This window comes from Myripristis murdjan, chromosome 11 (genome assembly GCF_902150065.1).
Source record: "Myripristis murdjan chromosome 11, fMyrMur1.1, whole genome shotgun sequence".
NCBI classification, from domain to species: Eukaryota; Metazoa; Chordata; class Actinopteri; order Holocentriformes; family Holocentridae; genus Myripristis; species Myripristis murdjan.
In genome coordinates this window covers 26,239,729-26,263,935 of record NC_043990.1, presented here as the reverse complement: position 1 = coordinate 26,263,935, position 24,207 = coordinate 26,239,729, and the positions used below count along the sequence as shown (strand labels likewise).

At 39.5% G+C, this 24,207-nt stretch overlaps 1 protein-coding gene across 5 annotated transcripts in view; it reads left to right on the top strand.

The window, feature by feature from the left end:
* trappc9 (trafficking protein particle complex subunit 9) overlaps positions 1 to 24,207 on the top strand; it is a 229,764-nt gene that overhangs the window by 119,407 nt on the left and 86,150 nt on the right. For all 5 annotated transcript variants that reach the window (XR_003928915.1, XR_003928914.1, XR_003928913.1 and 2 more), the window contains 2 exons: positions 4,003 to 4,145; positions 13,455 to 13,565. Coding sequence is in view for 1 of the 5 variants with exons in the window: in XM_030063142.1 (XP_029919002.1) it covers positions 4,003 to 4,145; positions 13,455 to 13,565 (254 nt within the window). In the remaining 4 variants the exon portion in view is untranslated. The remainder of the gene's footprint in view (positions 1 to 4,002; positions 4,146 to 13,454; positions 13,566 to 24,207) is intronic.

The window sequence follows — 24,207 nt, the reverse complement described above, 5'->3', positions numbered from 1 at the left end:
TTTAGAATTCACTGTCATTGTCTGTCAAATGCTGTGTTTGTATGGACGGATGTGATGGATAGTCCTCTGGGTGTTTTGTTGTGACACAGCAGGGGAGAACGGAGTGATGCCGTTAAAGGTAAAAGCCACCCTAAGTCTGACTCCACCATCCATATGTCATTCCAGTGATATTGGACAGATAAGCTCAGATTGAATACGTTTTTTTTTTTTTTTTTTTTTTAAAGCTAAATAAAGGACAAGGAAGACACTGAGCTATGGCAATTTTTGGAGCTGTTTCATGGGAAATGGAATGAAACAGCTTTGTGGATGCTTTGTCAAGGGATACGTTTTTTTTTTTTTTTTTTTTTTGGTAAAGGACTAATTGCATTAATGTGAAACAAAATCTTTGGTGTTGTAAAAGCTCACATACACATTCAGCAAGTCCTCAATGATCTCATCAAGAGTCTGTGAGGCTGACTATATTCAAAGAAAAGTCAATGCACACTTGTAGCTCTGATGCATAGGTTTATTTGGACTGCAGTTTTTTTTTTTTTTTTTTTTTTTTTTTTAATCCTGTGTTAAGTCTACTCAAAGATCAATATCATAATATTAAATCAAATAGTTGCAGAAACAAGAGAATGAACTCAAACTGTTAAATACACAACACTGAAAATAATTACATTACCTTGAATATTTAAAGAAAATCAAAATCTGTCTTTTAACCTACATATAGTCTTGTAGAAGACGTTATTTTAGTGGCATCAGATTAACTATCAAAGTAGGAGACTCTGCCACTGGCATTAGAATATTTTTGCTGGATTTTCCTGTTAAAATTACATACTGTTATCACATTTTTTGGCAGCAGGAGTGCTAAAATAGACAATCAGCAACCAATTTACCTGTATACATCACAGAAAATACATTTCTTATTTTTGCTTCTGTCATCACCCTGTTCTGTTCATGACAAGGATCTTTATGTTTAAAGGAAAGCAGATAAAGACATATTTGTTACCGCAAGGCTAAAATGGGGTTTAAATGGCTACAATATTTTCACACAGTGCTGCATTGTTATCTCAGGGCTCTGGACCCAGAGAAAGGAAGGACAGTGGGTATTATCATTTTAACAGTGTTATGAGAGGCGTTTCTTATTCTCTATGTGTATGAGTCAGTGTGTGTGTGAGAATCTAGTGCCTCTGCAAGCCCACTCAATGTGCAGAGTTGTCAGGTATCCTTAGGCTGCATGCTGCTGCTTCCCTATTCCTGTCACGCTCGCCTCATTACGACGGCGCCTATTTTTAGCCCAGTGTGATTGAAATAGAGTCCCGTGGGAGCCGAGGGCAGTGAGAGGCTTGAAAAGAGGAGTGACTCTGGGGTTGGCCCCAGTCTGGAAGGGAATCAGGGAGCGTGCTCTCTGTTTGCCGGTGTCTCTGAGACAAGCATTGTCCCTCAAGAGGATCATATTTAGGCCATTAGTGCAACACAGCCAGCCACTAAACCCCAGAGCTGAATTTAACACAGGGACTCCAGTTAGAGAGAGCATTATTCAAAAAGAAAATGAATTGACATCATTTTAAAATATTGTCTTGTAATAGTTCTTTGCCATCAATAATAAATTGTCAGTAGTATTTGGTTGCAGTGCAAATCAACATTTCAAGCAGATACTCTCAGAGGGGAACACAGTTCACAGTAATGCTGGAAAATGCTCAAACTAGTTCATTTCACTCTAAAGCTCTGGCTAGATGGATTTTGCTGAGACACTGGGTGTGATAGTTATTGTGCTCTTCATCTTTAGGATAAAATGAATTGGCCAGAACATCATTCCAGCGTTATTGCACATGCTTTCTCATTTGAAGTATTCTTTTTTTTTTTTTTTTTTTTTTTTATTTCAGTAGATTGTCAGCTACTTGTGAAGTATTAGCTTGTTCTTCCTATGTCTCATACAGTTGATGTCTTTGTATTATGATTGAATGGCACAATATTTGCATGGCAAAAGACAAAGGATTTGTATGTCGTAGTCTAGTGCACTGGTTTCAAATTTGGGTCGAGGGACAAGCATTTAAACACAAGAAATCTTGACATCCATCCAGCATTACTAATCTGACATTTAAACACATTAATAATTATGACTATAGTTTCCTTGGAATTTCTTGAAATATTTTTTATTATGTTTTACGTTTTCTGTTAATTTTCTTTTTTGTTACTATTTTTTAAACTGTGTCAGTAATTTTTTGCTAACATGGTATTGCATTTTTTTCCCATGTTTTTGAAGGAAATTTTTTCTAATTTACTGCTAAGACACAAAACTATGTATAAGTCAGTATTTTAACATTATGTACAATATATGCAAACGTGGACAATTTCCTAATTAACCAAACCAAAATATCTTTTTATATCAGTGTCCCAACGGCAAAGTTGAGCTCAGAGTGGAAATCGCTTGTAGCCGCAGTCCTTCTGTGCGCAAGGTGTTCAGTCAGTTAATTTCAGATTCATATCAATGTGGTGTACCTTTCATTTTATTGCCAGAGCAATGTGTATGTCTGTCTCCTGCTGACATGTGAGGGCTACTGCTCTTACTCCACCTCCAAAGCAAAATGGCTCCCCTGCCTCCCTTCCAGGGAAAGCAAATAGTGAAGACGGTGAAAATGGTGTTCTGAAGGCATATCAGGATTTTTCATACGCAATCTCCGCATCGAGCATGCATCAGCCTGTCTTTAGGGCAGTCTCTTCCTTTAAAAATGGAACTATTATGGATTTTACAGGCTTCAAGTTGTGTTTACAGCATCACATCACTTCAATTGGGTTATTACATTAGGTAGCACATCGGTCATCACTTATATATCTGAAGATGACATGAAACTTTAATAATCCCCACAGAGAAACTGGAATCTTCCACTGGCAAACAGTTAAAGATACAGCACACAAATTACAGTTTAAATAGGAATATACCTGTACCAAAAGATGGTGAGGGAACAAAATGTTGAAAATGTGTGGAAAATATGAACAAAAACAATACAGCATTATGTTTGTGCAAAATATAATACCATGAAAATAATGAATGTACCACACTAGAAAATGAAAATATACCATAGATGTGCGATATATTCTGTTTGAGATGAGTGAAAACTTGAACTTAAAGAGCCTGGTCTAGAATAATGATAATCTTCTCCTCCTTCCTCCTTTCCCCTCCTCAGAGCCTGCTATGATACCGTCATTAGGTTGTAATAGGCTAGACATCTAGCCAGCAGACTGAATCATTTTGCTTTGGCTCGCCTCACCCAAAAAGAGGGAGATAGAGAGCGAAAATAATCAAGGAATTGGCAAAATTTGTTCCGGAAAGGCACAGCAAGTGCCTCCATCAGCAATACGCAGAGAGATGATATACGCCATATAGGAAGAGAAGTAGGACCTCGAATGCTCCCTTCGCCCCGCCTCAGCCCATTTTCTGAGTCAGCTACTGCTCCCTCCCCATTAACTGTCACTTTTAATTTCCCTTCGCTATCCGTCGCCCACTTGGCTGCTTGTCCTGTGCCCCTTCTCCACTGTGTATTTCTGACTCCGAGTGGTACTGTACGCCCACCTTCTCCCACCTTGTGGAACATGGCCAGCACAGTCCACCACTGTCCTTTTCCTCGTATATTATTATGGAGGTGCCATGTTATTACTGGATCACCTGTTTGGAGCCGCCGACCTTGTCACCCCCCTCCCTCAGCCTTTCTCACCATTGCACTTCCATTTCATTATACAGCACAATAGCTGTGCTGCGGTGCATTCATTATTTTACCATAATGACTTTTTGATGCATCGATCTCAAAAACAGCACAGTTCTGCTGATGGGATGGCAGAAGACAACGCGCTAGCTGTCACCTCCAACCCCAATCACACTTGCTCACTCTTCCATATAGAGATTCCTTCGAAACACTGATGGCGGATGGCATAACAGCTAAATTTGTTGTTGACAGTAAATGTAGTGTATTGTGAAATCTGTTTGATCTAAAGTTGTATTCCTCCCTTGTCCTTTTGCAGACTTTGGAAGCAGTGCTAAACTTCAAGTACTCCGGTGGAGCAGGCAAAGTCGAGGGCTACTATAGGGATCTTTCTCTGGGAGTCCATGTTGACGTGGAACCCTCTGTGTTCTTCACCAGGGTCAGCACCCTCCCTGCAACCAGGTACACTGAATGAAGCTGTATTTGCTCCATTTGTAAGCAGTAGTCATGTCTGTTTGTGCTGTTTGTTTGTTAAAGGCCCTCGACAGCTGTGGTCACATGCAGGATACTTTATTTGCCAGAAAGAATTCCTTCCAACTGAAAAAAAAAGTTGTTTATGCCTCCTGTATTCTACCATTACAAAATATGTTGCATACTGTGGACTATGTTTGTATTTCTGTTGGATTAAGTAGCAGACTCAGGAGTCAACTGCCTACAAAAAAAAAGAAAAAAAAAGAAAAGAAAGTCAGAAAGAAAGAAAGAGAGAAAAAAAACATGCAAACATAGCTCTTATTTTCGGTCTTTCAGCCATCAAGGTGCTCAATGATTCTTAAGTATTTCACAGTTTCCAATAAGAAAAAGTGTATGCCTGTGGACAAGTTCTGTTTTGATCCTGCTGTTTTACCTTAACAAACAAACACATAAAGAATATCCTGCACTGCAGTCAAAGAAAATAGTCACTTTAAGCATTTAAATGGCAAATAGATCCTAATATTGTTCTATTCAGTGGGTTAATAATGTTTGGTACACCTGTTCAGATTGAACAAGATCTCATTTAGAATGTGTAATTCTATTTCCTTTTCAGGTGGTTACATGAAGCATTTTTTCATCCTGATTGGGCTTTATTCTGATGATTAATTAAATATTTGGTTCCATGTACACCCAGCTAATGTAACAGTCAAATGAAGTAATAGTATCCCACTCTTCATTATAGTGTCTCAGAGGTTGAAAAAAAATCCACTTCAGTGGTACTCTTACAATCCAGTTAATTGGTGATAAACTTCAATTATGCAGCCTCATTTTAGTTCATATATAGTGTGGCAGTAACAGAGCATAGCGTTTTATTGTATTTTTCTCCTTGGTTTGGTGAAAAGATGTCACTGTATCGACTGTCTCTTAACCTGTGGAGCAGGCCGCTCACTGTGACATTATTGCTATCAAAATCAGAAGACTTAGAGATGGTATTTCCACACAGAGGGCACAGGCACACAGTGGCAGACATGAATGGATACTGAATGGATACTGTCTCTCCATGTATCACTCTGTCTTTCTCTCTTTTTCACACACACACCCATACATGCACACACTCCCTGTCTCTCGCTTCACTCCAGTTGTCAGCTGCCCAACTCTTGTGGAAAAAAAAACCCCAAGCGAGGGAGACAGATCGTAGCACAGTAATGGCCACTTGAGGTGAATCATTAGCTGTAATAATATCTGCAGTTTAAGCCATCCATCTTGGCTTGGTGCTGATAGATCTGTCGCTCCGACTGCTGTATCGCCACCATCATCCTGTCACCACGATCCTCTTCTTCCTTTTAACCTCACCTCAATTCACCACCTCCACAGTACACTCTTATCACACCAAAGCAACTACTACCTCTCAACCAAATTGCAAAACATCTGAGTTATTGAAATCCAAGGCCTTTGGCAGCCTTAAATATGCTGTCTGCTGACTTTTTCAAGACTCTGCTATACAAAAATGAGAGTGTCCAGATATAAAGTTGCAAACAGGGTTTTGCCAAGGTAATCATATACACGATGACAGATGTTTTTATAAGAAAGTAAATCTTTAGATGACTCAAGATACAAATAAATCACATGACATTTCTCAACCATGGGGGGGTCTTCTTCAGACTCTGCAAACAGTAAAAAAGCTGCAATTCCAATGAAAGAAGGGGGAGAGTGAAATGTGAGTGTGGTACGGATTTTGACAGATTTAATGTCATATGGACCAGAAGGTAATATACTACAAAAAAGTAAAGCACAGCTGAAGTATGAATACACAATAAAGATTTACCACAAAATGTATCAGTCTGTCATAGAAAGCAAGAAAGAACACATCATAAATAAAGAAATGTACAAAAAAAAAAAAAAAAAAAAAAAAAAAAAAATGAGGGAAAAATATGACTGAATCCAATCCAGGCCAGATTAGGGCTGAGCTGCCCTGAAGCTCTGTGAGCTTTAAATGTTTGTAAAGGTTCATTGCTTGCTTCTTACATTGTAGTATACAGTATTTTGGTAATGGCCCTTGCAGGCCTGCATGTATTGCTGGCTGTGTTTCTGTGAAAGGGTTAGTTGGTTAGTTAGTGGATCCAGCACTTCAGTCACACCACTGGTTTAATGATACAGTTTAGAATTTTGAGGTCTTACTTGAAATCACAAGTGCTATTTACTTTTCACAAAGTAAAACCCATTCTTCCTTTTCTCTTTGTAACCTGTGTATTTTTTTTTTTTTTTTGGAAGGTTCTGATTTTGATCTTACTGTGAGTGCCCATGTCTTGCTACATTTGTAATGGTTATCCAAGCTCTGTTGAAGACCCTCTTAAAAGGAAGAAAAGAGCATGTCATCAGTTTCAATTAGGCACTTGACCTCTGTGTCGAGTATATCCTCTTGAAATTGAGTAAATTTTGCTTTTATTTTATATTGCATCACCTGCCACCAAAAAGTAGGAACCCTACTTTTCTCAATAGAGGTCTGGCTCCACAGAGATTTTGTTTCAGCATAGTGTATGTATGATGATGAGCGTTGATGATGTATGGATATGGTGTAGGAAATAGCAATACAGTATGCTATATATAACAGTATGTAAAAGCCTTTGAGACATGGTTGTGATAAAGGACTACATATATAAATAAACAATATGTGTCTTGGCAATGGTTTGATATACACAGGATTTTTTTTGTGTGTATCAAGTACAGTCATGTCCTGTGTTGGCCAATGTGTTTGCTTTAGGGACAGGTTAACAAGGGTGCAGCTATTCCATATCTCATTGCAAATCCAGTAGATCAATTTGTTTTCTTTTCAATCTTGACAGTTTTATGCCAATTACATTTTCTGCTAAACCCTTTCTTAGGTACACTATATTACCAAAAGTATTCGCTCACCCATTCAAATGATCAGAATCAGGTGTCCTAATCACTTGGCCTGGCCACAGGTGTATAAAATCAAGCACTCAGGCATGCAGACTGTGAAACAAGACATTTGTGAAAGAATGGGCCGCTCTCAGGAGCTCAGTGAATTCCAGCGTGGAACTGTCATAGGATGCCACCTGTGCAACAAATCCAGTCGTGAAATTTCCTCGCTCCTAAATATTCCACAGTCAACTGTCAGCTCTATTATAACAAAATGGAAGCGTTTGGGAACAACAGCAACTCAGCCACGAAGTGGTAGGCCACGTAAAGTGACGGAGAGGGGTCAGCGGATGCTGAAGCGCATAGTGCAAAGAGGTCGCCGACTTTCTGCACAGTCAATTGCTACAGAGCTACAAACTTCATGTGACCTTCAGATTAGCCCAAGTACAGTACGCAGAGAGCTTCATGGAATGGGTTTCCATGGCCGAGCAGCTGCAGCCAAGCCACACATCACCAAGTGCAATGCAAAGCGTCGGATGCAATGGTGTAAAGCACGCCGCCACTGGCCTCTAGAGCAATGGAGACGTGTTCTCTGGAGTGATGAATCACGCTTTTCCATCTGGCAATCTGATGGACGAGTCTGGGTTTGGAGGTTGCCAGGAGAACGGTACATTTCAGACTGCATTGTGCCGACTGTGAAATTTGGTGGAGGAGGAATTATGGTGTGGGTTGTTTTTCAGGAGCTGGGCTTGGCCCCTTAGTTCCAGTGAAAGGAACTTTGAATGCTTCAGGATACCAAAACATTTTGGACAATTCCATGCTCCCAACCTTGTGGGAACAGTTTGGAGCAGGGCCCCTTCCTCTTCCAACATGACTGTGCACCAGTGCACAAAGCAAGGTCCATAAAGACATGGATGACAGAGTCTGGTGTGGATGAACTTGACTGGCCTGCACAGAGTCCTGACCTGAACCCGATAGAACACCTTTGGGATGAATTAGAGCGGAGACTGAGAGCCAGGCCTTCTCGACCAACATCAGTGTGTGACCTCACCAATGCGCTTTTGGAAGAATGGTCAAAAATTCCTATAAACACTCTCCTCAACCTTGTGGACAGTCTTCCCAGAAGAGTTGAAGCTGTAATAGCTGCAAAAGGTGGACCAACATCATATTGAACTCTATGGGTTAGGAATGGGATGGCACTTCAGTTCATAGTATGAGTAAAGGCAGGTGAGCGAATACTTTTGGTAATATAGTGTATTTCTTATGTAAAGATGATCCAATATCTGAAATTTTACACACAGCATATGTGGATATTAGGATTGAATTATATGGTAAAAAAAAAAAAAAAAAAAAAAAAATCAGAATTAATTTTACGGATATTGCGATTGCAATATGATTCACAATTTTAATAGGAATGAAAGAAATGATAATTTTTGTATCATGTCTTGCATCTAGAAAATATTTTTTGTAGGCCATGGCATCTCTGTAGCACCACAATACTTTATTTGCAACAATGTTTTGTCTCACATTTTACCTTCATCAAAAAATTGCAGCGCCTGCGATTTAGATATTGCACTTGGCCATGTTGCAATTTTGAAAATATTTTGATTAATTGTTCAGCTGTAGTGCATATTCCAATTTCCCCTGGGGATCAATAAAGTATGTCTGATTGTGACTCTGATTGTGATCCTATATTAAGTCAATTCTACTGCATTTTGATACTTCCTACCATTTTGCTGTGAAATAAAGTTGACATCAGAGGCATGCAAACAGGAAGTGAAGCATAACTACTAAATGTTTGCTGCAAAAGCAGTCATATTTCCCCCAAGTGTGACATGCCACATTTGGTCAGGTTCAGTAGTGCTACCATCAGGCAGACCTTGCAATAACACCACCCACCCCACCCCACCCCCACCTCTAGCCCTTGGCTTTCTTTCATTCTCTGCCTCTTTTTGTTTCTCTCTCTACCACTATCTTTACATTTCTCTCCAGCTTTTTCTGCCTTGTTCTCTATATTTTCCTATTTTCCCTCTACCTCACATTATCTTTACCACTCTGTTTCTTTCTTTGCCACTCTTTACCATTTACCTTTATCTCTCTCTTTGTTTCTACCTTCATCTCTCTACCATTCTTTTTTCTCTATTTCTCACACTCTTCCACTATCTCTGCATCACTCTTTACCTCTCTCTCTGTCTCCTTTTGCTTCTCCCCGTTTAGTATCTCTTGCTATTTCTCTCACCTTGGTCCCTCTCTCTATATATCTCTATCTTCTTTCCTCCCTCTCTTTCTTGCTCAGCTCCAGTTTCTCTCCACCACTGTGCCTTTATCTCTCTTTCACTTTACCTCCTTTCTCCCTTGGTACATCTCCCACTCTCTCTCTTGGTATGTCTTCCTTCAACTCTTCATCCCCTTATTTCTTATCTGTTACTTCTATCTCCCTCTCCCTCTAGTACTTTATCTTTCTCTCTTTTCTTGCTCTCTGGCACACATGCTTACTTTACTTTGCGCTTGGGATTCACTGCATCTGAAAGTGTTATTCTGGATCTTTTGTTCTAAAACATGGAAACAAACCCACGGTATATAACAGTTCAATACCATTTCCCACAGTATACAGCAAAACCCAGCTGAATTGCCCTTGAATCTTTTTCTCTGCTCTAGCTATTAATAGCTTCCCCTTTGACCTTTTTCTTTGATGGTTTGCTAAAGCAGTCCAAAGAGTAGCAGCCAGCTTCCATTGACACTGAGAAAACCCACTCTAGGGGTTAGTCCCTATATGAGGTGACAGATCTGTGAAAGAAAGTGACAGAGGCCCAAGGTATGTGTGAATTCCTCAGTGATTCATACTTTACACGAACCTGTAAAAGGCCCATTCAGTGTTGCCTTACCCTGTAAAAATGCACTTCTCTACCGGGGGAAATTAACTGATCTGCCAGTGTGTTTTTACTGATGACTTCTCCAATGCTACTATGAGACACATTATGTGAGTTGTTCTGGCAATATGCTGTTCCTTTATTAGAGGTTCTGTCTGTCTGTCTGTCTGTCTGTCTGTTTGTCTGTCTGTTTATTTATATGTATACACACACACACACACACACACACACACACACACACACACAACACATATGGTTGGTGATATGGTTTTATTGCATAATTTGTGAAGGCACTCACAGCTGGCATGCATAGCACTAATGCTAGGCTAGTTTTCACTTGTTATTATACATTCTTAGTAGCTGCATCTTTAAATGCGGCCATAAAAGTTAACTGTCCCCTACTGGCTCACACATCTAAAATTAGCCCATCATTGACAGTACTCTAAATCCAACCAAGCTAATTAAGGCCATTACATTTTGTGTGGGGGGAATATGTCACATATTTGTGAGAGTGGAGCTGCAAAATTTGCACTTATTGATCATAGAATTGCAGGATTGACTGGCTCATAGGCCTTGCTCCATTGATCTTCTTTGCCTTTTTGCCTTCTCCCGTGGTGTGTGCCATTTTTATAACCCACCATGCCACAATAACAATGTCCCTAGTCCCTGCTAATACCCAGTCAGTGCCAAAAGGCAGGTTTGTGATTTGACTGTTGTTGTTTCTATTAAAACAAAGTGATGACCAGCCTGTAGCCTTTCATAACTTTTGTAGTAGTTGGTGTATCCATTTCAGCATGCATTTTGGTGGTCTTGGCATAAAACTGTGTGGCTCCAAGTTTGGAGAGTATTTCTACTGCAACAGGAATCCTTCTCCAATCAATAACGGTGAAAGCCTGATGTCATAGCTCATTTGTCAGTGTGACAGAGTTCTCCTCAGAAGTAGAGGTTGGCATTCATTATCTTGCTGCCATGTTTTTCTACCACACTGCTAGCTTTACCTATAATGGAGAAGGGTAAAGGTCTCCTTTCTAGTGGCCTTTTGTGGGTTTTGTCTCTTTTACAATTATTTTTCACCCATACAACCATGTTCACTTATAGGTGTTGAGAGTATGGTAGTAATCCCCACCACCCAAAAATATACACACTTTTCCAGTGGCACCTATGTATGCACAATCAGTGCACACACCCAAACCCATTTAGTGTTTTCTCAAATGTACACAAGATTGAAGTATTGATATTCCATTGAGGAATAAATTATGGACTATGGTATGAGGAAATTAGTGTGTAGGTTTTGTGCTCACTTTGAAACACCAAAGATAACTTTGAGCCATATCCTCATCAGTCTGCTCTTAGAGAGGAGTTTAAAAATCACACACTAAAACGGAGACAAATAGTTTCAAACCCTATTGGCGGTTTTGAATTATTTATTTAGCTAAGATCTCAGTGCCCTTTGCAGTAGCACAGCTGAATACTTATCAAAATTATAGTGTTATGATCTTGTTCCCTCTGGTGCCAAAGCATTATCTTTGGCTTGAGTCTACAGAAATTCTGTGCTGCATGAGTTCCCAAATGAAGAAGTCTACAACTGTTTAATGCCATTAACTCAAAATAGTGCTGGGGTCTTTAAACTGCCATTTTATTGAAGCACAAACACATAATGTCCACCTTGATCCTTGGCTTTATCCTTTCAGTTTATCTTGGGTACTTAGAGCATGAGCAATGTGCCTGTGTTTCCTAACTTGACTCTTGTGGTTGGGTGGTCTGATTGATCACCTTAGCTAAACGCCCTGGCCTATAAATTAGTACCTCGCCCCACTCAGCCCGTTAATCATGGCCGCAAACAAAGACGAAAAGACAATTAAAGAAACATGGGTAGGCCTTTAAAAAATATGTTCCTTTAATTGCCATGGCAGTTTATTAGGACCTGGGCAAGCTCAACTTAAGCCTCCATTAACCCTGGGCTTTAAGAGGGAGGGGACTGCCTGATAGGGGAGTACCTTCGAAAATGGTGTGATCTCAGGGAAAAGTGGATTGACAGGGTGCAATAAATTTACTTGGTCCTGTGACCAAAGGTTGAGTTGATCTATTCCATCTTTTTTTTTTTTCCCATCTCTGGCATTACTCTACGTTTTGTGATTACTCTGCAGCATGCTATCTGTACGTCCTTTTTTAATCTCAGGGTAGGTAGGGGGAGGAAGGGGATGGTATTCAAAGTCAAGGCATGAAAGAAGCAAAAGGCTCTGTAGATATAAAATGTATCATAGTTTTTTTTTTTTTTTTTTTTTACTAATTTTGATAAAAGTAGAAAGTTGTAAAAGTAGATAGTTGTTTCAAGTGTACCAGTGGTGAATGGCACCACCTGTCGATGCAGTACGGCCTTGAAAATGCCTTTGCCATGTCCTGATTTAGTGGGTTTATTTATTTGTTAGTTTGTTTATTTATTTTACTCTTTAATAGATTGACTTTGACTGAGTTTTTGCATGGGCTGGATATAAGTGATATCTCCTGACTTTAGTGAATTTGATCCTTTAAATATTTTACCCTTTTTACATTTGCATTACATTTAAATGTCATTGCCTTTAATATATTATTATAAGATATTTTAGGTTTGCCTGTTTTTGTTAACTATGAACCATTCACGTAAATATTCTAATGCATCTATAGGATGTATTATTCATACACTATCACACTTGGTCTGTTTTTCTGTCTCTGTTTTGAGATGTCCATTCCTTTCATGTATCATTACCGGGAGAAAAAGCAGATACTTGGGGGTAAAATTAACTGTTTGAAAGGCATCATCATTTCTCCTGGCTTGATCTAAATCACAAATTGGCCCTCTTAGGATCTGCATGAGAAAAGCAGGCCCATGATGATGTGGAGATGGCTTGCTGCAGCCAGGCCTCTGGGCCTGATGAAAGCACCGCCACCTTTGATGTTATGACAAGGACTGATGAGTACTTCACACCATGTCCTCTCTTGATCTCATGCATTTTGGTGTGTTTGTGTGTGTATGTGCCGATGTCTGTTTACTTATATGTGTTCTTGTACTTCTGTACCTTTGAAAAATACAAAATAAACTGGCCTCTCCTTAATTCTTGAAGGGATTTGTTTAGGGATAAGTTTGGATTGAGGATCATGTATCTTTAAAATGTAAGGCATTAAGTAAAGATTTTAGAAGATTTTAGTGGTTAGTCTTTGGGAATTAGTATGTGTATGTGTGCGCGTGCATGTATGTGTGTACGTGTGTGTGTGTGTGTGTGTGTGTGTGCTTACTTTTAAAGTGGAATTTTAATTTCACACACACATGAACATACATACATAAACATGAGCAATAATGCATATATATAGGCTCTTTTTTATGTATTTACGTGTAATATACTAAGACTTTGCTATCAGTAAAAGGTTGTCAGCTTGTGAATTGGGAGTCATAATCTGGTGCAAACAAATACGCAGGACCTTGTATTTGCCTCAGTATAAATTTGTGAGTTTCTGACTCAACAGAAATATAATGGAAATCCTGCTTAGTTGTGGTGCCTCTGTTCTTCCACAGCACACGCCAGTGTCATCTACTGCTGGACATCTTCAACTCCACGGAGCATGAGCTCACGGTCAATGCCAAGAACAACCAGGACCTGGTGCTGCACGCCAGCGAGTGCCAGAGGTGAGTAGAAAGCTTGCCAGTTTACATACAGGCAGATATAGTCCATCTAGGTCCAATAGTAATGATTTACAGTAAAAAATCTCCCAGATCTCAATTTAATTTATTTTATTTGCAGAATAAAAATTGTGTCTCACTGTATTTTTATTTACATCTCTTTTAGTAACCATAGCATTTCATCTATATTCAGGCACTAAAATCTCTAATGCTATTAAAGTGTAGTAGTGCCACATGCAGCATTTTGTCTTCCTCAAAATTAAGACATTTGCCATAAACCCTGTTGCCTCGTGCTGCAGAGAGGATTTTGCTTCATGTTCCCCTCTTTCCCTGGCGTGACCAGCAGTATCCTTGCTCCCATCTGTGCAATAATCCTGTTTGCTCATGGCAATTATCCTAATGTCTCAAAATTACTGTGTGATAATGATTTATTTTGGTTAAAAAAAATCCTACATGTAAAACAAATACAGAAATGTAGAAATACCACACTTAAATTAATCCAAACAAGATAAAGCATATGCTGAATGAAAACAAGATAAAAGAAAAGACAGAAGAAAACAACAAATGGTAGTGAGTTTTGTAACTGGACGCTCAGAACACACACATCATCCACACTGCACCAGTGAAGCAGCAGCACCACAGCATCACCATGTTTAATTACAGATAACTACAAATGGGTTACCTCCTTGGCATCTTGTGTAGGCTACATTTGGGCTTTCTAATCAATTTGCTTCAGAGCAGACGCTTAACACAACTCAAATGCCCAAACTATATGGGAATGAATGTAAATGTACTCAGGTGGGCACGTGAATATAAACAGTGCATGGGAAACACAGAATTGAAGTGGGACAATGAAAAAAAAAAAGCACAGAAAAGAAAGCCTGACTAATCAAGACAACCCATGAAGACACAGATGAAGGATTCACTCTGAGTGTTGCCTCCAAAATTTGCTTGTTATGGGGCAGATGATGAGACAGATGTTGTCTGTGTCTTTCTACTAATGACCCTCTTGCAGAGAGGAACATTCTAGCCTTGAAGTGGAAGAACTGAACTGGTGGTGTATCACAAGAATTACTCTCAGTATGAGTGGATGGAAACATGACAGAATGTTGTTTACATTCAAACTAGTATGCCTTGGAGAATTTGATATGTTGTGAGTCAGACTTCGCCAGTGTGTTTGCAGGGGAAAAAAAGTCACTGGTCTGTCAGTGCCACCAAGCTTTGATATAGAGGATCTGGAGGTTCTTCTTATTTTTCACTCACAAAGCTTCAAGGGTGTCAGTCTGTAAAATCTGCAGTGAAACCAGCTTCACCCTTGTGGAAGGAACTGCTAACCCATCTAAAAAGAATTTCAGTGGAGCAGTTTAGTCTCTCATGATTGTCTTAATGCCATTTTATATATATATATATATATATATATATATATATATATATATATATTTTTTTTTTTTTTTTTTTTTTTTTTTTTTCACGAAAAATACAAAACGTAGCTTAAGTTTAACTAAGGTTAGGCTTAGCTGAAACTGGACGACCACAGCAGTTTGAGTCTCTGAAACTGAACAATTGCTACTCTGCTATTTCATGTTCTTAGTGCGTGTTTTCATGTATACATCCACGAGCACAAAATTCTGCAGTTTTGAACATGGGCGGAGGTGACATTGCCTCCCATCTGATAGGCATATAACTTTAGCCCACTAAGTCTGTTTGCTGATCATCAACCTCCCGCAAAGAAAGAAGAGCCCATCAGCAGTAACCATTCTGCCTTCTACTGGCTCCCGGACCTTTTAGGAGCTTTTGAATTTGCACTGCAGTAGTATATAGCAGAGTAGGTAGCCTAAGTATAAATAAACAATGATAACTCAAGATGGTAAACCATAAAATTCTGGCAGTGAGTACCGTTGCTGGATAAGCTGTAAATCGTGTCATTCATAACTCAACACGCATCCTTTGTGTCCAGTTAGCAATTCAAATACAGTTGCTAGTCAGTTTGGGACATTCAGCATCCTTGGCTGGTCCCGCTCGGGCGATCTGGTAAAAACTGAAACGCTGAATCTTGACTTCATCACGGGAGGCCACAGTCAGTCCAAATCAGCAGTATCACCTCCAGGACCATCACACTGAACACCGGTGCTCCACAGTGGTGTGCTCAGTCCACTCCTGTTCACTCTGCTGTGACGGTATCATCCACCTCCAACCTCATCATAAAGTTTGCTGATAGCAGTGCAGACCTCATCAGCAACAATAACAAATCACCATACAGAGTTGAGATGGACCAACTGGTGGTGCAAAGCAAAACCAGCAAGCTCTCCCTAAACATAGGCAAAGCTGAGGAGGTCATCAGTTACTTCAGATAGACCAGTGTCTCCCATACCCCTCTGACCATCAATGGTACGGATATGGATAGTCAACAGTGCCAAGTTTCTGGGAGTTCACATCACATCACAGAGGACCTCTCCTGTTCCCCGCTGGTCACTGCGCTTTCCAAAAAAGGCCCAAAAGCATCTCCAATTTTTATAGCGCCTGAAGAACACGAGTCTCCCCCCACCCATCCTCACCACATTCTGCAGACTCACCATAGAAAGCATTATAACCAGCTCTATCACTGTCTGGCATGGGAACTGCAAGGCCTGCAACCACAATAATGAACACAGCTGGAAAGATCATACGAGCTTCTCTCCATCCAGGCCTCTACAATGCACGTTGCAACTGGAAGGCATGCATGCTATGCAACTACTTCACTTCTCAGATTGTGAGGTTCCAAACGGATTCCTTCCAAACAGATGACTTTTGTCCCTCTTCCTTTGGTACAATAAACTGCTCTACACCGTCCGTGTCAGGTGTGCTTGTTACATTTAGGTTTGTAAAAATAATGTTTAATTTGTACAGTAGCATTTGTTGTAAATTGTTTATGTACAGGATTTTTGTATATTGTACAGTCCCAATATACTACTTAGGATATTTCTACTACTCAGGATATATATCATACAAGGTTTTTTATATATTGTACAGTCACAAAATATTTCTTTAACTACTGCTTTGTTTTCAATATCCACTATGCATTGTTTTATGTGGCACTGTGGCCCTTGTGAAGTGCAACCTCATTTCCCTGTATTTTTGAGATGTGCATGTGCGGAAATGACAGTAAAAGCAGTCTTACACCCTGGCTATACGGCTCATGTGGACCGTTTGTGGAGCAGATATGTCATTGAATGTGTCTTTCTCCTGGCTACACCTGCAGTGCATTAATGTGTAGGGTTGTGTGATAAGTCATAGGCAAAGCAAGACACTGAGCACTTGTTTCGGGATTGTGTGGGATTGTCTCCTCAGTTTTTGGACCCAGCACAGCGTTCTGCAAGTTTCTCACATTGCGTGAAATGGGTAAGATAACATCTGCAGATTACAGTAGGCTGTATAACGGATAAAGTTACCAAGTGACTGCCAGCTGGTACTAGCAAAATAAATGCCGACACAGTGATTAAAGCTAGAATCGTTTCATGCATACTGGCACACACACACACACACACACACACATAGATATATACACACAATAGGACCCATTTCTGTGTTAAAGCGATGTGCACACCTTGCATAAAAAATAGAAATAGAGGAAAGCTCTATTTTTACACTTGTAGAGCGTGCACATATGCACCACTTACGTACTGCTCTCATGCCTGTTGTATGCCACTTTTCAATGATTATAGTGGAGGCACAATGCTGCAGCATCTGCTCTGCAAGCAGTCCGCATACATTACGTGTTCAGTGTAACCACAGTGTAAATCTGAATCACTGTTTTTGAATGTTTTTATTTTGTTTTCGTTGTTTGTTTGTTTGTAGGTTTTTTGCATGAAAATTGTCAAATCTATCATTTAAGCATTCAGTGTATTAAAATACAATGAATTTAATATACAAAATATAAACTATTGACAGCTTCAGCTTCACACACACACGCATCCTCATCCTTATCATCATTATCATCATAATCATCAGCATCATGGTCAGGCGCTGTTTCTGTAGTTTGCCTCAGCCTTGGTCAGCTTGTTGTTCCAGTGGAAAGTAACGAATTATGATTCCTGTCAGTGCTGTCTCTCCAGAGCATCCTTTGGTGTGAGTGGGGGTACACCGTTGGTGACTCATAGACCAAGCTCCACAGTGGAGGAATGTTATTATATATGGGAGGAATAAGGGGGTGATTCTGGAGGACATGGATGATGCACATGCAGGCAGGATATATTGTCTCTGGGAAAAACGTGAAACAGAGAAAATTTTGAAAAAGGGGGTAGTGTATCTGGATACTTTTTCACCACATGCAGCTCCTACCCTGTGTGATTATTAGGTATGGGAAATAAAACATACTGATGCCACTTGAAAAAGCTTTCTTTGCATTTCTTTGCATTGAGAAAGGCTTAATTACAACAAAGCCTGGTCATCTCTGCTTTAGCTTCAAGACATTAAAAAACAGCCCTATATAATGTTTACCATGTTACTTCAAGATATGAATAAGAAGATGAATTCCATTCATGAGTTGTTGTATATTTGTAGGTATTTGTTTTCCTTTATTGGATGAAGATACAGGCAACCCAGATATTGAATGAATGGCTGCCAGTGCAAAGCACAATTCTCAGAAAAAAAGTTGTTTTATTTTCTGTTGTCAGTCTTTCTTATAGTACATTCTTTCAAGTAATCCCATCTGTCAGTGTTATATAATTCCCCAAAGTTCCAAGATTCATGTTATGCATCTGTCATTGATTTCAATATAATTTTGATTTTTTTCCAGTTGGAAACTGTCGTTTCTTACAAAATGCACAAGACACCTGTTCTTTGGATTTTTATCTTAAGACATGCAGCTTCTGTGTAAAATGCTAAAATGCATTATAGTAAAAATTTTAGAAAGAGAAAAAAATCCATTGGTGTGCACAATACTTTGACAGTTGTGTATACAACTCCAAGCAACATTAAAACTGATTATGAAGAGGAAAGGTGCTACAGTTTCTTTGTCCAGTATATACCCTGCAGATTCAGATATATTAATGTAGTTGTTGATGTACTGGACTAAGAAAGTTGCATTTGCTATTTGCAGTGTCTTTTCCCCAGTGTTATTGACATTTCTTTCCCTGGTAAAGCAGCAGTTGCGTTTCACTCCTTTAGAGATTTGCCTTGAAGCTTGACAGGCACATAAAGTGATTATCATCAGATTAGCTTAGATTGCAGTATATAGATTCCTTTGACAGGATATATTTTTTTAATAGATGGTCTACACTGTGCAGAGCAGTTGATGCAGCCTCGCTGATCCTCACCTCAGACTTGGCAAGTTTCTGGTCATTTCCTTTCACGTGCACTCATAAGCACACACAGATTATTCAGAGCGGGGTAGGATTTTGCATACAGAGAGGAACAAGGCCATGCACTTGCAGCTCTCCTTCTGCTGAACCATATTGTGCTTGTCTCTCCAGCTCATCCTCTCTCAACATCAGATGGCCCTGTCATTTCATATATTTCCTGCGTTCTATGATGAATGAGGTGTCAGGTGCAAGATGCAGTCTGGATTCTTCAGCCAGGACTTGTGAAGCTAAGGCTTCAATACCAAGATCGCATAAATGACTCTGTCTGTCAGTGTGCTCCCCTTCTTAACAAGAAAATATTTTTAGTTGATTTCAAGGAGCTTTTTAAAGGCTGCACGAAAAGAAAAAGAAGGGAAAAACCTGTATAATGGAAGAAATATAGCATAAAATATAGTGTTGGCACCCCTAACTTGTTATAAGTAGGAGCAAGTGAGAACCTCCAATTCAGTAAATGCTGGTACCGTAAAACCCAGACTTTACTGGTTAAGTTTGTAGTGTCATCATGTGTGTCTGGACTGTAACTAGTTTCCCAATGAGGGAGACATGGACAGAGAAAATGTGAGAGCTCCCCAGTCGTATTTCGCTGCTTTGATCTTCTCATATCATTCAAGAAATGTCTTTTGCAAGGTCTTTACTCTCTTGTTGGTGTTCATTACTGGTGCAAGAAAAAAGTGAAGCACATCAGAATGAGATTGGCCCCTCTGAAGTCTCCCAGAGACCAGTATCATGCTCTGCAGTGATGCTGCTCAAAGTTCTTTATTTCCATATTATGTTTGAACAGTATAAAACAGTGAGCAGAGAGAATGCAGATTTTTTTTTTCTTTTTTTGTGCATGCATCTGATTTCTTCTTAAATAGTAGGTGTGCCTGGTATAACATTATTCTCAACATGGGATTTCAAAATTTCATAGAACTATTACTGTCTAGACTTCAGTAACAGGTTGGTGAAATGAGAAGAAAAGGAAAGAGAATCCAAAACAAAACATGTCAATGCAAATGAAAAAGCAACAGTTTTATGTTCAGGCTTTGATTTCCTATGGAAGCTTTACACATTTGTGAGCAGCACTGGAAAATTCTCACTTTATGCACCAGTATGCTTTATCGAGCCCAGAAACCCAAGTTTCAGTGGAATGACTCATTTATAGCTATTTCTTACTGTTTGATTTTACTTTTTGCAATCAGCTTGAGTATTGAAAATTGGTCAGGCTCATGCAGCTATAGCTACATAAACAACATGCAAATCAGTGTTGGTCTCTCAAATTTCACTCTGCTTCATCTTTCATCTGGAATCATGCTGAGAAAGATTTAGTTATCCTTTGTGTTGTTGGACAAGTCGGTACCTTCCCAGTGCTGAATCTGATATTATCTAATGAGCAAATCATAATGAGCCTGAACAAATTAAAGTCTCTCTTTTTATGTTGCACAAGATGTTAAGCATACAGGTTATTTTTAGACAAAACAGTTCTCAGTCATCTCAAGTACATGGTTTTGAATGCAAGTCAGCCATGTCATTTAGTTGGCTATTCTGCTGAATAGCCTCTGAAGTGTTTGAACATCGTATTGTCAGAGTTGAAGAGCAGAGTCCCTGAGGCACTCCTCTATAGCTGTCAGTTGTATAAATATGATCACTTGAGTGAATGTCCTTGTTTACTTCCTTGAATTGGGATCTCTTTCAGTTCAGCCTTAGTATTTCCTCACAGGTTTTTCATTTTTTTTTTTTTTTGTCGATTCATTCCACAATACCGTTCATGAATTTCATGGAGACTCTGAATCGCACGTTTTTATCTTGAGTGGTCCTTTCAGCTCTCTTTGCTCAAGTGGCCCTGCTATGCAGCTCCTGTTTTATATTTTTTAAAAAAATGCATTGCTGCTTTTGAATGCATACCTATTCAAACAGGGAACTGCTATTGAGCAATGGTAACAAAGAGATGTGAAATATTTTTCTCGTTTTTTATGAATTCTACACACACAGTGTAGTGGAATTCTTACAGCTTTCCGTTATCCATGAATGCCGAGAATTCCTGATTCCCGTGTTAATTATTATAGCATCTAGTTGCCTGGATACTCTTTGACATTAAGGTTGCCCAGCAAGGTCTTGTGGCAACGTCTTCACCTGCCTCTAAGCCCTTCCACTTGGCATCAACACCACAGTTTTGTCTTCGAGTAAGGCTTTGGGGGTTTACATCATAATAGCATCATCTCCTGGGCACTGAATAGTCCCCAGCGGCACCCATCATCATATTTGTGGAGCCAGCTTCAAGTTAGCCCCTCTAGTAGACCAGGGAGGTGGTGCTCACTGCAGCAGTTCCTCATTTCTAGCCGTGTTTGTTCTCCATTTACTATGCCTTTTGGCTCTGTTGGATTGGTGCACACAAGGGCAGACACCCCTCATTACATGAGCTTTTCAAACAAAGCTTGTTTCCATGGTGACCACCTTTCCCCTTCCTACGCTACCTTTTTATGGCTGCAGAGCACATAATGTATCTGCAGTTAGTAATCCCATCGTTTCAGTAGTCCCAACCTAGCCTCACCATTAGTTTTTTTTTTTTTTTTTTTTTTTTTTTGTTAGACCCCAGGACTAATGCATGTGAATGATACGGCCTTTTCTCACTCCATTTGCCACCTATTTGCTGTATCTGCTCTAAGCATGAAACGAACAATATCAGGTCTAATGAAAACATGCAAACGCAGTGTCCATGGGTAGGAATTTTTCTGACAGAGGAAGAAGAGGAAGAAGTTTTCTGACAGAGATGAGAGCTGACTGCTGATATATGCAGCTGCTGCTGCTGGTCTGCTTTTTTTTTTCCCCCCACCATGTTTTTCTCACTTTTTCCAAAAAAAAAAAACATAACGTAACGTAAAACAAATAGTCTGGGGACATATTTGTTGCTGGAATTTTTTGACAGATGAGTTAAGGTCACCTGTCTTCTTTATTGCTCCTACTTATTTATAGAGGTATTGCCTACATCCAGTCTAAAATGATACCACATTGAAGGAGCTGCCACCTTAATGTAACCCAAAGAAGTAATTTGACAATGACATAATATATTCTTACACAGTCATTATTATTGATAATACTGACTTTATTTTCTCAGAACCATGCACTCATATAGTAGATTTTGAAGGCTCGGGGCCATACACAGTCATTTCCTCTAATGATGTACTGTAAGTTCATTGACCTTATAGTTATAGTTCACCCAGATCAGATAATGCCCTGTGCCATCATTGGATTATCCAGCTCACTAAACAAATCAGTAATGCAGTATACTATTCATAAAGCTTCAGGCTTGTAACAGCAGAGACCAAAATAGCTCTCTGTATGAACCATCATTATAAGTCTGCAAAGCCTCCTTTTAAATGACAACTAATACATTAGTAGATTTTCTGCACAGACATATTTTTCAATACCTGCTGTATAGCCCTGCAGTAATTGGCTGTTAAGATTTGCTTTTACTGCAGCTCATCTCACTGAGCGAGACAAGTATTGATGGAGCGCTGCTGTCGCAGCCACTGGTAGTCAGGAGTCAGTTGCGGTCTAAAAATAGACTGTTGCTCTTCCCTGCCTCTGCACAAGCCACTATGGATCTCTGCCCATAAGCTCTGGCACGTGAGCTAAAAATAGCCCTATTCGTGAAAAGAAACACACATTCACACACACAGCATGTTCTTCCCTCTCTGCTTCGCCCCTGTGAAATAACATAGTCATTGGTTGTTGAAGGAGAAGAATAATAGGCTTTGATGAAAAGCTCTTTGCGAATGATTTAGTATTCCTCTCTGTCTCATTCCCATGTCACGAGTGCCTATGCATGTTTCCATTAAGTTTTCTTATTTCTGATTTAGAAAATTAAATAATATTGATTTAGCCATTACTAGTCTTTTTGTATCAATAGCAAGTGTTGTGCGATTTTGCAGAATGAAATATCTGCAGCTACCTGCACAACCTTAGTGTGTTAATTGGCTTTCATTTTGCTGTCTGTAGCTGAGGTCGGAGGCTTCACAGTCAAGATGATTCATGCCATTTTAGTGGTTGGATGAAAGGGACTCTGTCCAGTCTAATGTGGTTATCATGTACCTTTGGTCTAAGGCAACACAGCATTTAATTAGGGAAGGGTCATTTCCCTGTGACCAGATCATCTCAGGGGGATATTATTACTGCATTTAAACAGGCTTCACTACTACAACTGACTGCAGGCCAGTAGTAATTAGCAATAAATATGTGTCAGAAACTTTTGCAACCGCTATTTTTCCCCCACTTAGTACAAGGTAATATTTAGCAATATCAGTCAAAGTTGGGTTTAGATAATTTTTTGCCAGAAAAATAACCATAATAATTTGCGACCTCATAGTCACCTCTATTTCAACACACAAATACATAAATAATGCATAAAGAAAAGCTTAACCCAGCAGTTTTGTTGTTTAATTCAGTTGGAACTCAGTGTTTTGTTATACATTTCAAAGCTAACTGCAAACATTGCATTTCTCAATATCGTGTTCAACTAGGAATGAGGCTGAAACTTGCTCAAATGTTTAATCTGTTCTTATCTGCTCTGGTGGAATTACAGTACTGAAGTATTGAATCATTTAGCTTTCAGTTATATTGTCAATTGCTTCAAAATAGTGACATTCATGAAATGACACCAAAAACAATTTTGAACAATAAACATTGCTGGAGGTCTGTAGTGACAGAGAGCTGGAGCAGAAGTGTCATATCCATCTTATTCTAATGCAACACAATTTTTACAAACAACTTGTACTTGATATAAGTATACAGTGATCATGCTGAAAATAAATGGAGAAGAAAAGCTCATGATTGCTCTCCTTGAAGAAGAAGAATTTTCCATTCTGTACTGAGGATGTAGATAAACGTCAAGTGGACTCACTGAAAAAATGTATTAGACGACCCAGGAAAGTCTTAATATACACTGGGTCCAAAAGCAAGCCACATAGAGTCAGTAAAAAAGATGCAGCACCATGTTGTTATGTGAATTACCATTCTCACACTAGGCTGACATAGATTCAGCCGAAATCTGTCTGTCCATCCATCCTGTCTCCCTTCTACCTTTCACACTCTCCTCGGTGAGGGAAACAGAAGCCAAGCTGGCTGTTATCAGCTCAGGGCTGGATGGAGGCAAGGAGGTGAAATGGACTAAGGATTAGGCCTGGAGATGGTCCACAACAGACCTAGCTCAGCACACATTCGGTTATTAAAAGCCTAGTAATGGGCTAGATTAGTCTCCTGATATGGCCTAATCCCTGCAAGAGTCCCTAATCAAATCAATGGGAGAAGAAGACAGTGGTAGTGGTGATGGT